The sequence below is a fragment of the Carcharodon carcharias genome (assembly GCF_017639515.1).
Source record: "Carcharodon carcharias isolate sCarCar2 chromosome 38 unlocalized genomic scaffold, sCarCar2.pri SUPER_38_unloc_6, whole genome shotgun sequence".
NCBI lineage: Eukaryota > Metazoa > Chordata > Chondrichthyes > Lamniformes > Lamnidae > Carcharodon > Carcharodon carcharias.
This window is the reverse complement of record NW_024470810.1, coordinates 835,856-851,006: the sequence shown is the minus strand read 5'-3', so window position 1 is coordinate 851,006 and position 15,151 is coordinate 835,856. Positions and strand designations below refer to the sequence as shown.

Genomic DNA, 15,151 nt, shown 5'->3' with positions numbered 1-15,151 from the left:
CCCCACTCACTATCACAGAACCCACTCTCTATCTCAGGATCTACTTTCTATAACCAGCCCCACTCACTATCCACAGGCCCACTCTCTACCCCTTGCCCCACTCTCTATCCCTAGCACCACACACTACCCCCGGCATCACACTCAATAACTGGCCTCGCTCTCTAAACCCCAGGTACTGCTCTCTATCCCCTGCCCTAGATTCCATACCCAGCACCACTCTCTATACCGAGCACCACTCTCTAACCCTTCGGACCACTCTCTATACCCAGTTCCACTCACCATACTCGATCCAGTCACTATTCCCGACCCTCTCTCTATCCCCGGCACCACTCTCAATTCCAGGTACCACACTCTAACTCAAGGCCCACTCTCTAACCACGGCCCTACTATCAATCCCTGGCCACAATCTCTATCCCCTGCTGCACACTCTACCCCAGACCTACTCTCTATAGCTGACCCCAAACTCTATCCCCAGACAAACTCTCTATCCCCGGCCAATTCTCTATCCCCGGCTAACTCTCTATCCCCGGCCGCACTCACTCGACATCCACGCTCTCTTTCACCAGGCCTGCTTTCTACCCTGATTCTACTCTCTATGTGCAGCACCAATCTCTATCCCCAGCCCCACTGTCTATCCACTTTCCCACACTCTACCACGGGCCTCATGCTTGATATCCGGCTGCACTCTGTATTACCAGTCCAGCTCTCCATTTCCGAAATTACTTACTAGCCCCAGCCCCAATCTCTATACCTGGCTCCACTCACTATACCCGGCCCAATTCTCTACCCGTGGCTCCACTCTCGATAACTGTCCCCATTCTCTATACCTGGTCCCACTCTCTATCCCCGATCCGACTCTCTATACCCGGATCCACACTCTTCCCTGGCCATACAGGCTTTGCCTATATGCACTGTCTTTCCCAGGATCCAGTGTCCATTCACGGCCCCATCTTCTATACCCGCCCCCACTCTTTATCCCCGGCCCCACTCTCAATATCTGGACCCACTCTCTATACCAAGCCCCGCCCTCTTGAAGGACCCAATCTCAACTCCAAAGTCAGCTCTCTAAACCTGCACCCTGCTCGCTCACCACTAACACCACAAACTCTCTCCCCGGAACTGTTTTCAATCAACGGCTCATGCTCTCTTACCCCTACCCTCATGTACCAGCCGGCCCCAGACTCTCTGCCCCTGGCACTGCTCTCTAGCTCCTTGTTCCAATCTCTCCCCCTGTCTCCGCTCTCTTACCCTGTCCGCGCTCTAACCCACTTAGCCTGATGCTCTCCAATCCCGGCTATGCCCCTTATTTTCCCGGACCTGGTCTCTTCTCGCTGACCTGGTCTGTCTACCCAGCCCTTCTCGGGGCCCCGGTGCCCTGCTAACACGGCTCCAGGATTCCGTTCTCGCGCATTTGGGGACCTGATGTCATGTCCCGTGAGGCCCAATCACACGCCACTGGGGCCGTTCTGTACCCTGCTGGCTCCACACTCCCCCTCAGCCCCACTGTCTCTTCCCATCCGTGCTTCCTCTCCCCAGCTCTGCATTGTCCACCCAAACCTGCCCTCTAACGCATGCCCCCAAAATCTCCTGCTTGTCACACTAACTACCCTCAAACTCTGCTCTCTAGGCTTGGCCACAATATATCCTCCTTATCCCTCTTTCTGCAACTCAGCCACCATCTCACTGCACCCTGCACCACGCTTGACACCCGACCTTTTTGTCTAAGTCCCTGGCCCTTCTCTCCTTCACCCCAGCTCTACACTCTCCTCCACTGTCACTGCGCACTCTGATGGTGCGGTTCTCTCTCCCAGAAACCCCGATTTCTCTAATCCCATGGCGCTGCATTCTCTTCCCTCCAGGAACTGCTTGCTCCATCCAACACCCTTCCCCACTCTAGCTCCACCCTCCTTCCTTCCCTCCTGGGCCTCATTCTCTACCCCCCCGCCCTGCTCTCTCCCCCTCGGCCCACTCTTTCCACCCCCAGGGCATAAGTCAATAGCCCCAGCACTGATCACTCCCCCGAGCTCCGCCCTCTCTGCCCATGCCCCACTCTCCCCCCTGCCTGGACCTCACCCTCATACCCTGGGACACCATGCTCTACTCCCTGACGCAAATTTTAATGCTGATCCTGCCCATACCAACCTCCACTCCCACTCCTTCCCCCCCAGCGTCTCAATCCCCCTGGTGCCATTCAAACCTCCACCATCCCTGCTCTTCTAGCAGTCTCAATTGCAAGTGACAAAGTACTTGGCAAGCTATTGGAACAACAGGCAGATAAGTCGCCATTACCTGATTGGCTGCATCCAATGGTATTAATGGAAGTGGCTGCAGAGACAGTGCAAGCTTTGGCCTAAATATTCCAGTGCTCACTGGATTCTGGGATTTTACCAGCGGACTTGAAAACTGCTGATTTCACACTCCTGTTCCAGAAGGGAGGGAGACAAATAGCAGGACACAGTCAGTAAGTCAGCCGGACAAACGTCCTTGGGAAGATGCTGGAGTCCATTATTTAGAAGAAATAGCAGGACATTTAGAAACGCTTAGGTTCAAGCAAACAGAGTCAACATGGTTTTGTGAAAGGAAAACCATGTTTGACAAATTTGCCAGTCTTTTTTGAAGATATAACAAGCAGAGCTGATAAAGGGGAACTGGTAGATGTTGTGTACTTGGAAGTCCAGATGGCATTCGATGAGGTGCCATATAAAAAGTTATTTCAGAAGATAGGGGCTCACGGTATTGGGGTAATGTATCAGCTCTCTCCTCCTGGCCCGACTATGTCAACCCTTGGGCCCTGCTATCTATACCCCAGGCCCTGTTCTCTCCCCCGCCGGCCCATCTCTCTAACCCCCAGTCACGCAACCCCTCTATCCACTGACATCATGCTGCCCCCCTCCACCACACGGGCCTGCCCTCTACCCCCTCCCCGACTCCGGCCACACCTCCCTCTCTTCTACTCCTTGTGCCAGACCTTACATTGAAATTTCATGCTTCCTCTATTTATCCCTCGTCCAATGAAAGACTTGTTTCACCATACATTTGCTGCTGATATTCTCACTGGTGAACAAATGTATGGAAGAGCCAGTCTGTGAATGGATGAGCAGCTGCACCGCATTGATTACATCTGAGACATTTGAATGTCCAAGATGTTTGGTGCGCCGATCCCAGAGGAGCCAAAAACCTCCAATCTGGCCAGGGGGCCTCCAGCTGGACAAGCATTTTCTGCACTGTCCTCCTTAGATATCACAAAGCATTCAATTGTTGCAATGTCCACAAGTATTTGAGAATCTGCCCTGTACATACGGGCTCATTGTTATGTATCAGGTAGGGCAAGAGTCACAACACTGTTGGCTCACCAGTGTAAAACTCTGTTATTTATACAAATAGGCTGATATTTAATGTAAACGTCATTGTTATATGTCTGCATTGCTTCTATTTAGATGTAGCTTTTATTATAATTCTAATATGTGTCGATTTGTGCATTTGAATCGTCAGTTACATATGTGTTTGTTTACATTTCCCCTTAACAAGAAGCTATGTTTCCATCCTGATCCGACTTTTTAACTTTATATTCCCTTATCAATGATATCTTTCAGTGGATATTTGCAGCGATTTTTTTCGGTTGAGTTGATGCTGAGGCTATTGTTACCTTCTGTTAACTGAGTACGAATGGGTAATCTAGAAGAGGGAATACTGTCTGTGAGCAGTGAGTGAGATGGGGAGGTTGAGCTGGGAGACAGATGGACACCTGGTTCAGAGAAGTAGGAATGATTCCAGGATGAATTTGCTAAATTTTCAAGCAGTGGGTGAGTGAAAATGAGGTTATTGCTGTTTTGGGTTACAATTAATTCGCTGTATAACTTCAGCTAAGTTTTATATTAACGTGAATCATATTTTGTCTCTCAGTCGCAGATTCAGCACTCACTGACCCCTGTGCAAATCACACCATCCTGGACCAGGCCTGGAGGAGCATCTATTGTAAATGGACTGAGTGCACTGGCCAGTGGATGTGTGATGACAAACTTCAGGAAGGATGGTACCAATTTAAAAGGTAATGTGCAGGGATACATTCTGATAAACTGGGAAACATATGAAAGTGAGTGCAATAGCAGCAAATAGAGACAGGCACAGATCATCAGTAATATCACTGGGAAATATAGAAAAAAGCAAATAAATTTGCCTTTTCTGGATAGCCGTTTGATACAACTGAGCGGATTGCTCGGACATTTCCGACTCAACCACATTGCTGCAGGTCTGGATTCACGTGTAGGCCAGTCCAGGTAAGTGCGGCAGATTTCCTTCCCACTGGTGAACGAGATGAATTGTTTCGGCAATGCTTGATGGCTTCACGGTCGCACAGTTACTATGACTAGCTTCATATGCCAGTTGGATGCCTTGCATTTAATGTAACAGCTGCCGTGTTTGGACTTGAGCCTGTGTCCTGAGGACATGTGCCTGCCTCAATGGGTCTCCCGTTTACTGATAATATTGCTGTGCCGCAACCACCCCATAACTGGACAGTAGCATTAGCACCACACAAACACCAGGCAATTACAGTCACCAATAAGATAAAATCTGTCCTTCTTCCCCTGACACCCAAAGGCTTTACTATCCTTCAGTCACCCACCATAAGCTAACAAATTAGATGCCCACTAAGTACGCTCCATAATGCACAATGCCAATCCACAAAGCATTGGTCTACATGTACTAGGCACAAATCAGGAGTGTGATAGAATAATCTCCACTTGACTGGAATAGTGCATCTCCAACAACGCAAGAAAATCAAGTCCATCCAGGACAAAGCAGCCCGCTTGATTGGCACTTCATCCAGCAATTTAACCATTCACTCTGTCCACCATCGACCGGCAGTGTGACTAACTACAAGCTGCACTGCGGAATCTCACCAAGGCACCTTAGACAGCACCATCCAAACGCACGCCGTCGGACACCTAGAAGGACAAGGGCAGCAGACACATGTGAAAACCGCCATCTGGCCGTTTCCCTCCGAGTCATTCAACATTCTGATTTGGAAATATAGCAGCTGTTCCTTCACAGTCGCTCGGTCAAGGCCCTAGAACTCACTCCCTAACAGAACTGTGGGTGTACCTACCTGACATGGGATGCAGCGATTCAAGAAGGCGGTCACCACTACTTTCTTAAGAGCAATTAGGGATCGGAAATAAATAATAGTCAACGATTCCTACATCTCAAAATATTTTTTTAAAAACTTGGGGCTAGGCTTCATCTCAGGAAATGTATCGATTACTGACACAACACTTTAGTAATGGAGTCACGGCTTTGAACAGGGAATAGAGGGGGTTCACCAGAATGGCTCCAGGCTTTGGATGGGTGAGGGAGTGGGGTTGGGGGTGGGGGGTGTGTGGTGGATGGGATATGGGATTGCTTGGGGGAGAAACATGCATTGTTCTCGCTCGGGCAGAGAATGGGAAGTGGGAAATTTAGCAGATGTGTTCAAATACATGAAGGGATTGAATCGAGTAGAAAAGGGGAGATTGTTCACATTGCAAAAATAATCGGGGAACAGGAGATAAATATTGAAAGTCATTGATATAAAAAATAAGTACAATGATTATTTGAATCTAATTATAATCTAGGGTCCTCGAGGTGTCTGTGACCCTGTCCCCTCTCTGATTGGGAACACTCCATCTCCTCAAGCTGCCTTTCGACATCGGCGAGGCCATCTTGGCCGCTTACCATCAGGATGCCCCTCCCTCGGGGACACCTGTACCTCAAAGACATCTCCCCATCCCATTTACTTCAGAAACCTGATCTCGCACCCTCTCCTTCAGGGACCTCTTCCCGTCCCCACCCCATGGGGTCCTCTGTCCCTCGATGACCAGTCCCTGTCGCATCTCCCTTGGTGAACTCTCCCAGTCCCCCCTCCCTCGAGGAACTCTCCCCGTCCCAACTCCCACATGAAACTCTCCCTGTCCACTCTCCCATGGCGACCTCTCCCTGTACACATTCCCTGTGGGACCTCACCCTGTCTCCACTCCCTCAGGCACCTCTCCCCACCCCCTGTCCCCTGGCGACGTTTCCTAGTCCCCTCTTCCACGGGCAAATCTCCCTGACGCCTCTACCTCGGGGACCTCTCCCCTTTCCCTCTCCCTCAGGCACCACTCCCAGATCCCTCTGCTGTGAGTACATCTCGCTGTTCCCAATCCCCCAGGGAACTCTCCATTTCCCCTGACCCTCTGGGAACTCTCGCTGTTCCCTTTCCCTCGGGCAGCTCTCACGCACCTGTCCCTCTCTCAGGGACTTTGCCCTGTTCCCTCTCGCTTGGGAACCTATCTCTGGCCTCTCCCACTCAGAGAGCTCTCCCCATAGCCTCTCCATCAGGAACAAATGCCTGCCCCGCTGCCTTTTCCCTCTCCAAGGACGAGTTCAAACCACCCCTTCACCACAGTGACCACTCCCTCTTTCCTTCCCATGGGGACCTCTCCCTTTTCCTCCTCACTCTGGCAGCACTCATGTCACCTCTCCCTCAGTGACCTCTCTATAGTCCCTCACCATCGGGCACCACTATGTTTCCAAAACCCCTCCGGTACCTTTCCACATTCCCACTCCCTCGGGGTCCTCTACCCGACCCCACTCCTTCTGGGAACTATCCACGCCCCATCCCCCACGGGACCTCTCCGTGTTCCCCCTCACTTGGAGTCCTCTCTGTGTTCCATATCCCTCGGGGACCGCTCCCCATCCCCTCTCTATCGGGAGTATCTTCCTCTCCTGACTCAATGTTTCCTCTCATTCGAGGACCTCTCGCGGCCCCTTCTCCTTGAAGGAGCACTCCCTTTTGCCTTCCATCAGGGACCGTACCCTCTTCCCTCTCCCTCCGGGAAAACTCATGTCTCCTCTCACTCGTTGACCTCTCCCTGTTCCCTCTCCATAGGGCACCTCTCCCCCTCCAACTCCGCTTTAGTGAACTCTCCCCATCCCCTCTCCTTCACTGACCACTCCACGTCCCCGCTCCTTCCGGTACATCCCCCACACCTCTGCCCTTAGGGACCTCTCCCTGTCCCCTCTCCCCCATTAGCCTCTGCCCATTCCCTCTCCATCGTAGACCTTTCCCTTTCCCCTCTCCCACAGGGACCTCTCCATTTCCCCACTCCCTATGGGAACTCTCACCGCCCCCTCTCCCATGGGGACCTCGTCTCATCCTCGCTCCCTTGGGGTCATCTCCGTGTCCCCTCTTCATTGGGGACTCTCCCTGTCTCGTCTGAATCGAGGACCTTACCCTTTACCCTCCCCCTCGGGGTCCTGTCCCTGTCCCCACTTCCTTGTTGACTTCTCACTTTATACTCTTCCTTCGGGAAATCTCCCTGTCACTGTTCCCTCCGGGACCTCTCCCTTTGCTCCCTTGTTGTCCTCTCCCTGTCCCCTCCCCCTCGGGGACTTCTCCCTGTCACTCTCAGTTCTCTCTACATATGGGACCCCTAATTACTTACACTGCCCATGTGGAACTCGCTTCCCATTTAGCAGATTTGCAGTTCACTCCCTGTCTGTGTCAATCCTGGGATGGGAGATTTTCAGCTCAATGAGGTAGAACAGAAGGAGACTTGGATTAATTCACAGATCTTTCAAAGAGCTTATTTAGGACATGGTGGAACTAGTGGCCCCATTCTGTGGTGTGCATTCAATAAACCTATGAGTCTCTGATTGATGTTTCAGTTCTGGTGGATTGAAGATTCCGGAAACTCTCATCCTGTTTGGACACTGTTCCACAGCTTCTTCAGGCTGGTTAAATGGTGTGTTCTGACTTTATAATATCAGATTTACATTCACTGTCCAACGCTGTTCACATTGGTTACATCCTTCAATATTTATAAACGTAATTTCAGGTTCACATCCCACCATGGGAGAGGGGGAAGTTACCAGGACAGTTTGCTTCACCTTGGCTGAAAATCGCTGCTTCTGGACCAGAGAGATAAAGATTAAAAACTGCAGCAGTGACTTTGTTTATGAGCTGAAGCCGGTGCCAGGCTGTAATGCTGCTTATTGCACAGGTACATTGCTGTTTATAAATGTCCCAAAAGGGTGACTCTGCATGTGCCAGGTCACTCACTTAAATAATAATCTTCCACCCGCTCCTCATTGCTGCAAGAACCACAAGGAATAATGACCTGAAAAATAAACTAAACTTTTCACCAAACCTATAGGGAATGGACTGAGACTCTATTGCCATCACGGTCAACAAACAGCCCATCATTTCATTACGTGGAAGGTTTTAGAGTGAGTGGAGGAGGGGGGGAGGGAGCGGGGAAGGAGGGAAGCGGCAGATTGGTATATGGAGGGATTTGCAATGCTTAGATCCCAGGCAGCTGTACACACACTTGTCAGTGTTGTGGATCCGGAATTGGAGGATTAGAGAGTAGTTTGATGGTTGTGGGCCTCGTAGGAATATTATTGCGGCAGTGGTGGTGAACTATCGACCATGTTCTTGGGGGTACATGACCATCAAGAGTTTGGGCACCACATAAGAGCCTGAATTTTCTTGACTCAGAAAGGTGTGACTTTGGTTGCAAATTGCGAAATGTGTGAGAGTCCTGTGGAATTTCCGAAGCACACACATGCACCGAATTTGCCCATGAGGATTAATGTTATGATGGGCTGCTACCCATTGATGGGACTCTATGCAAATCTTTCTGATAAAATCCCCCAGAATATTCCATCTCCGATAGGCGGGCGGCCTCCCTCCTAGGAGTTAGCCCAGACAGAATCATTGGGTAAGCCCCTGGAAGTCACTACGTGAAGCCTGCATGGAAATTGCACAGGAAGTTTGAAATTATGCTTGACAAATATGCAGCACAAGGAACTATCTGATTATGAGATTTAAGTAGAGGAGTTTCGATCGTTTTGACTCTCGTCATTGAATAATGCTCAGAAAAGATGCTCAGTCTGCTTACCACTGACCCCCTGCCAGAAGTCTCCTCCACCACCCTGACCCCGGATGCACAATGATGACCTACTGACCTCGGATCACCTCCCCAATCCCCAACTGCTCTCTCCCGACCACCTCCCCAGGCTCGGACTACCCTCCAAGCCTGACCACCAACAAAACCCCTGATTACGGTCCCCGTCCCCTAAACTGATTAGTCTCACACATACTCGAGTAACCCACAGTTACTTTCCGTCTGTGGCTATATCATCTCACCGGGTCCTCCCAACACGCATGGCTAACCTCCCCATTTCCTGACTACCGTACCCACAGCTGCATGTCAATCACCCCAGACTTCAGTATAACCCACGCTCCCACCCCACCAACTTGTCTTGAGAACCACTGACAACTGCGCACCTCACAGGACACCCAGTCACCCATACCGCCCATCAACGCCCCATTCCCACACAAACATCCACACTGAGCCGAGCCCCCTTCAATCCCCACCCACCCCTTCAAACAACCACCATCTATCCTACATCACAGCTTAATCAATAACCTTCACCCAGGCTCCTTAAAGTGGAGGGGACTTAAAAACATGTCTGCCTCACAGCAGCATAAAGTGGTCCGCTCTTCACTAGCTCTAACAGCGTAGTCCTGCACTGGACGGTCTCCAGGTGGTGCGGCCATGCAAATTTCTCATCAGGCTGAGGGGGAAATACTGATTGAGGGTCGGAGGGATGTAGTGACTAATGAGAGTGGGATGTCGTGATTGAAGGGAGTAGGATGCCGTGATTGAAGGGATTGAGATGCAGTGCCAAGCGGATTAGGATGTATTTACTGAGGGGAGTTGGCTGCATTTGCTGATGGAAGTGGGATGCATTGGCTAAGGGAAGTGGGATGCATTGGCTGCCGGGGGTGGAATGCATTGGCTGCCGGGAGTGGAATGCATTGGCTGAGAGGAGTAGTAATTTGCTTATAGCCATGAGTGACCGGGAATAAGTATGAATTGTATCATGTTCTTAACATAATTAATAAGTACGTACTCTCTTGAGGTGAGCTGCAGTCTGCAATCTCCCATGTCTCCTTACTTCATTACAGATCCAGGGACAATACCAGCTCTGAAATCTGAGCAACAGTCGACTCATGAATACAATGTCACTGCATCATCGAGCCCAACAGGATCTGAAATATCAGGTATTAGTCTGGCGGGAAACATCTACAGAAAGTCCTCAAATGTTTGATTTCTGACATCTCACATTGAATGAACTAGTTTGTATTGACTGAGGGGAGCGGGATGCAGAGACCAAAGTGCGTCTGATGCAGTGACCGTGGAGAGTGGGATGCAGTGAATAAGTGGCATGGGATGCAGTGACTGGGGGAACTGGATGTAGTGACTGAGGGGAGTGAGATGCCATAATGAGTGGACCTGGATGCAGTGAATGAGCGGAGTGGGATGCCGTGTCTGATGGAGTGAGATGCCGTGAATGAGGGGACCTCGAAGCAGTGGCTGATGGAGTGGGATGGACTTGATAGGGAGTGTGATGCATGTAGTGAGCGGAGTGGTAAGCAATGAATGATGGGAATTGGATGAAGCGGCTAATGGTGTGGGATGGATTTGTTTCCGCGAGTGTGATGCGAGGAGTAGGATGCAGTGTCTGTTCGGTTTGGAATGTTTTTACTGGGTTAAGTGGGTTTGTGGTGCTTAGGCTGTGGCCATTGCGTTGTATTTTCAGAGCGGAGTGGGATTACTGAACACAGGGGGTGGGATGTAGAGAGTGGTGTGATGGAATTCTGTGACTCTTGGTGGTCATGCTCATGAATGGGTGCAGTGTGGTGCTGTCGCTGAGCCGGCTGTTTCATCCTTAGATTGGCATCTGTGTTTTATTGAACACTAATATGCACTCTTCAGGTTTACGTTCACTCATGTGATCACTTCTGTTAATTATCTGAGGGGACTGGGATGCAGTGATTAAGGCGAGTGGGATGCAGTGTCTGAAGGTATTGTGATGTAGTGACGGAGCAGAGTGGGATTCAGTGTCTGAAGGTATTGTGATGTAGTGACGGAGCAGAGTGGGGTGCAGCGTCTGAAGGTATTGTGACGTAGTGACGGAGCAGAGTGGGATGCAGTTTCTGAAGGTATTGTGATGAAGTGACGGAGCAGAGTGGGATGCAATGATTGAGGCGAGTGGTATGCAGTGTCTGAAGGCATTGTGATGAAGTGATGGAGCAGAGTGGAATGCAATGATTGAGGCGAGTGGTATGCAATTACTGAAGTGATTGTGATGTAGTGATGGAGGAGAGTGCGATGCAATGATTGAGGCGAGTGGGATATAGTGTCTGAAGGTATTGTGATGCAGTGATGGAGGAGAGTGGGATGCAGTGATGGAGGAGAGTGGGATGCAATGGCTGAGGGGAGTGTTTTACAGTGACAGTGTTTCAATGACTGTGTTATAGCCAGGAATGAAAGAGTGACATTGGGTTCAAACTGTTTAAATAATGAAATGAAGCATTTTCTAAACGTTCCAACCAAGTAAATGATCTTTTGAGGTGATCTGCACTCTGCACTCTGCAACCCCTCCTTCCTACATTGCAGTTCCGGGGACAAGAAGAACTCGGGAATCTGAGGCACAGTCGACACGAGAATCCAATGTCACTGTGTCATCCAGCCCAACCACATCTGAACTAGCAGGTTCCTGTTTGGAGCGAATATTCTAAAGAATATGTTCAAACATTTGATGTCTGAAATTTCATGCTTAAGGAAGTGGTGTGCAGTGATTGAAGGAAGAGGGATATCCTGACTGAGGGGAGCAGTAGCTCCGCTCAATAGCCCCATTCTGATCACTCCCCCGAGGTCCACCCTTTCTGCCCCGGCACCACTATCCCCCCTGACTGGGCCGTGCCCTCATTACCCTGGGACACAATGCTCTACTCCCTGCCGCAAATTTACCACCTGACCCCGCCCGTACCAAACCCAATCACGCTCCCTCACCCCGGGAGCCTCAATCCCCCTGATGCCATTCAAACCTCCACCATCTCTGCTCTTCTAGCAGTCTCAATTGCAAGTGACAAAGTACTTGACAAGCTAATGGGACTAAAGGCAGACAAGTGCCATTCCCAGATGGCCTGCATCCAATGGTTTTAATGGAAGTGGCTGCAGAGATAGTGGAGGCTTTGGCCTAAATATTCCAGAACTCACTGGATTCCGGGATTTTACCAACGGATTTGAAAACTGCTAATTTCACACCACTGTCCATGAAGTGAGGGAAACAAATAGCAGGAAACAGTAGGTCACTCAGCCGGACAAATGTCCTTAGGAAGATGCTAGAGTCCATAATATAGAAGAAATAGCAGGACATTTAGAAATGCTTAAGTTCAAGCAAACAGAGTCAACATGGTTTTGTGAAAGGGAAACCATGTTTGACAAATTTGCCAGAATTTTTTGAGGATATATCAATCAGAGCTGATAAAAGGGAACTGGTAAATGTTGTGTACTTGGAAGTCCAGATGGTATTCGATGAGGTCCCACATAAACAGTTACTGCACAAGATAGGAGCTCCCAGTATTCGGGTAATGTGTTAAGCTCTGTCCTCCTGGCCCGTCTCTGTCAACCCTCGGGCCCTGCTATCTACACCCCAGGCCTTGCTCTCCCCCCCACCGGCCCAACTCTCCAACTGCCGGTGATGCACCCCCGGTCATGCACCCACTCAATCTCCTGACATCACGCTGTCCCCCTCCGCCACACGGGCCTGCCCTCTACCCCCCTCCCCCGCTCCGGCCACACATCCCTCTCTTCTACTCCTAGTGCTGGACCTTACATTGAAATCTCATATTTCCTCTATTTGCCTCTCGTCCAATGAAAGACTTGTTTCACCATGCATTTGCTGCTGATATTCTCACTGGTGAACAAATGCATGGAAGAGCCAGTCTGTGAATGGATGAGCAGCTGCACCGCATTGATTACATCTGAGACATTTGAATGTCCAAGATGTTTGGTGCGCCGAGGCCAGAGGAGCCAAAAACCTCCAATCTGGCCAGGGGGCCTCCAGCTGGACAAGCATTTTCTGCACTATCCTCCTTAGATATCACAAAGCATTCAATTATTGCAATTTCCACAAGTATTTGAGAATCTGCACTGTACAAACGGGCTCATTGATATGTATCAGGTCGGGCTAGAGTCACAACACTGTTGGCTGACCAGTGTAAAACTCTGTTATTTATACAAATAGGCTGATATTTAATGTAAACGTCATTGTTATATGTCTGCATTGCTTCTATTTAGATGCAGCTTTTATTTTAATTCTAATATTTGTCGATTTGAAATTTGAATCGTCAGTTCGATATGTGTTTGTTTACATTTCTCATTAACAATAATCTATGTTTCCATCCTGATCCGAAGTTTAACTTTATATTTCTTTCTTTCAGCAGTTAAATCAGTAAAAATATTATTTACTTCGTCTAATGCATTACTAAAATACTGTTTACAGGAAGTACCCAATCTATTTATAAATTCAGTATTAGTTTAGTCACCGTTTATTGTATATCTTAGAGATGAAGCAGACAGAACAGAATCAGTTTCAGAATCTAATTTCTCGTGAGGGCTGAGAGAGACCAGCGTACTCCTCTTTGACCATCGAGTGTCCCTCACTATCTGTACTCAGTTTTCATCTGGGGACTGAGATAGCCCAGGGAATCTCTCACTGACCAACGAGTGTCCCTCACTGACCGTACTCAGTGTTCAACTGGGGAATGCAATAATCAATGATATCTTTCACTGTATATTTGCAGCGTTTATTTTCCGTTGAGTTGATGCTGAGGCTATTGTTACCTTCTGTTAACTGAGAATTAATGGGTAATCTAAAAGAGGGAACACTGTGTGTGAGCAGTGGGTGAGATGGGGAGGTTGAGCTGGCAGACAAGTGGACACCTCGTTCAGAGAAGTAGGAATGACTCCAGGATGAATTTGTTAAAGTTTCAAGCAGGGGGTGAGTGAAATGAGGTTTTTGATGCTTTGGGTTTACAATTATTTGGCTGTGTAAGTTTAAACAATGTTTTATATTAACGTAAATCATATTTTGTCTCCCAGTCGCAGATTCGGCATTCACTGACCCTTGTGCAAATCACATCGTCCTGGACCAGTCCTGGAGGAGCATCTACTGTAAATGGACTGAGTGCACTGGCCAGTGGATGTGTGATGACAAACTTCAGGAAGGATGGTACCAATTTAAAAGGTATTGTGCAGGGATACATTCTGATAAACTGGGCAAACATATGAAAGGGTTTACAGAAGCAGCAAGTGGATATAGACACAGATCATCAGTAATGTTACTGGGGAATAGAGAAAAAAGCAAATGAATTTGCCTTTTGTAGATAGCGGTTTGATACAACTGAGCGGATTGCTCGGACAGTTCTGACTCAAGCACATTGTTGTAAATCTGGAGTCACTTGTAGGCCATTCCGGGTAAGCACGGCAGATTTCCTTCCCAATGGTGAACCAGATGAATTGTTCCGGCAATGCTTGATGGCTTCACGGTCGCACAGTTACTATGACTAGCTTCATATTCCACTTGGATTCCTTGCATTTAATTTAACAGCTGCCGTGCTTGGACTTGAGCCTGTGTCCCGAGGACATGAGCTTACCTCAATGGGTCTCTCGTTTACTGATAATATCACTGTACCACAAACACCCCATAAATGGACTGTAGCATTAGCACCACACAAACATCAGGCAATTACCATCACCAATAAAACAGAATCTATCCTTCTTCCCTTGACATCCAAAGGCTATATTATCGTTCAGTCCCCAACTATAAGCTAACTGATTAACTGCCCAGTAAGTCTCCTCCATACTGCACAATTCCAGTCCATAAGGCATTGGTCAGCATCTACAAGGCACAAATCAGGAGTGTGAATGAATAATCTCCACTTGCCTCGATTAGTGCGTCTCCAACAACTCAAGAAAATCAAGTCCATCCAGGAAAACCAGCCCCGCTTGAGTGACACCTCATCCAGTAATGTAACCATTCACTCTTGCCCCCATCGACCGGCAGTGGCAGCAGTGTGACTATGTACAAACTGCACTGTGGAATCTCACCAAGGCAGCTTAGACAGCACCATCCAAACGCACGGCCTCGAGCACCTAGAAGGACAAGGGCAGCAGATACTTGGGAAAACCGCCATCTGGATGTTTCCCTCCGAGTCATTCAACATTCTGACTTGGAAGTATAGCAGCCGTTCCTTCACAGTCGCTGGGTCAAT

The 15,151-nt window shown here is 49.0% G+C and overlaps 1 protein-coding gene across 5 annotated transcripts in view; it reads left to right on the top strand.

Annotated features, from left to right (window-relative positions):
• LOC121274841 overlaps positions 1-15,151 on the top strand; it is a 53,390-nt gene that overhangs the window by 26,572 nt on the left and 11,667 nt on the right. For 3 of the 5 annotated variants that reach the window (XM_041182208.1, XM_041182207.1, XM_041182209.1), the window contains exons 3-7: positions 3,904-4,048; positions 7,687-7,763; positions 7,857-8,021; positions 9,995-10,090; positions 13,980-14,124. In XM_041182208.1, coding sequence (XP_041038142.1) covers positions 3,904-4,048; positions 7,687-7,763; positions 7,857-8,021; positions 9,995-10,090; positions 13,980-14,124 — 628 coding nt within the window. Of the gene's footprint in view, positions 1-3,751; positions 3,804-3,903; positions 4,049-7,686; positions 7,764-7,856; positions 8,022-9,994; positions 10,091-13,979; positions 14,125-15,151 lie in introns of those variants that run through there. The other 2 variants (XM_041182210.1, XM_041182211.1) reach the window with 2 other exon arrangements.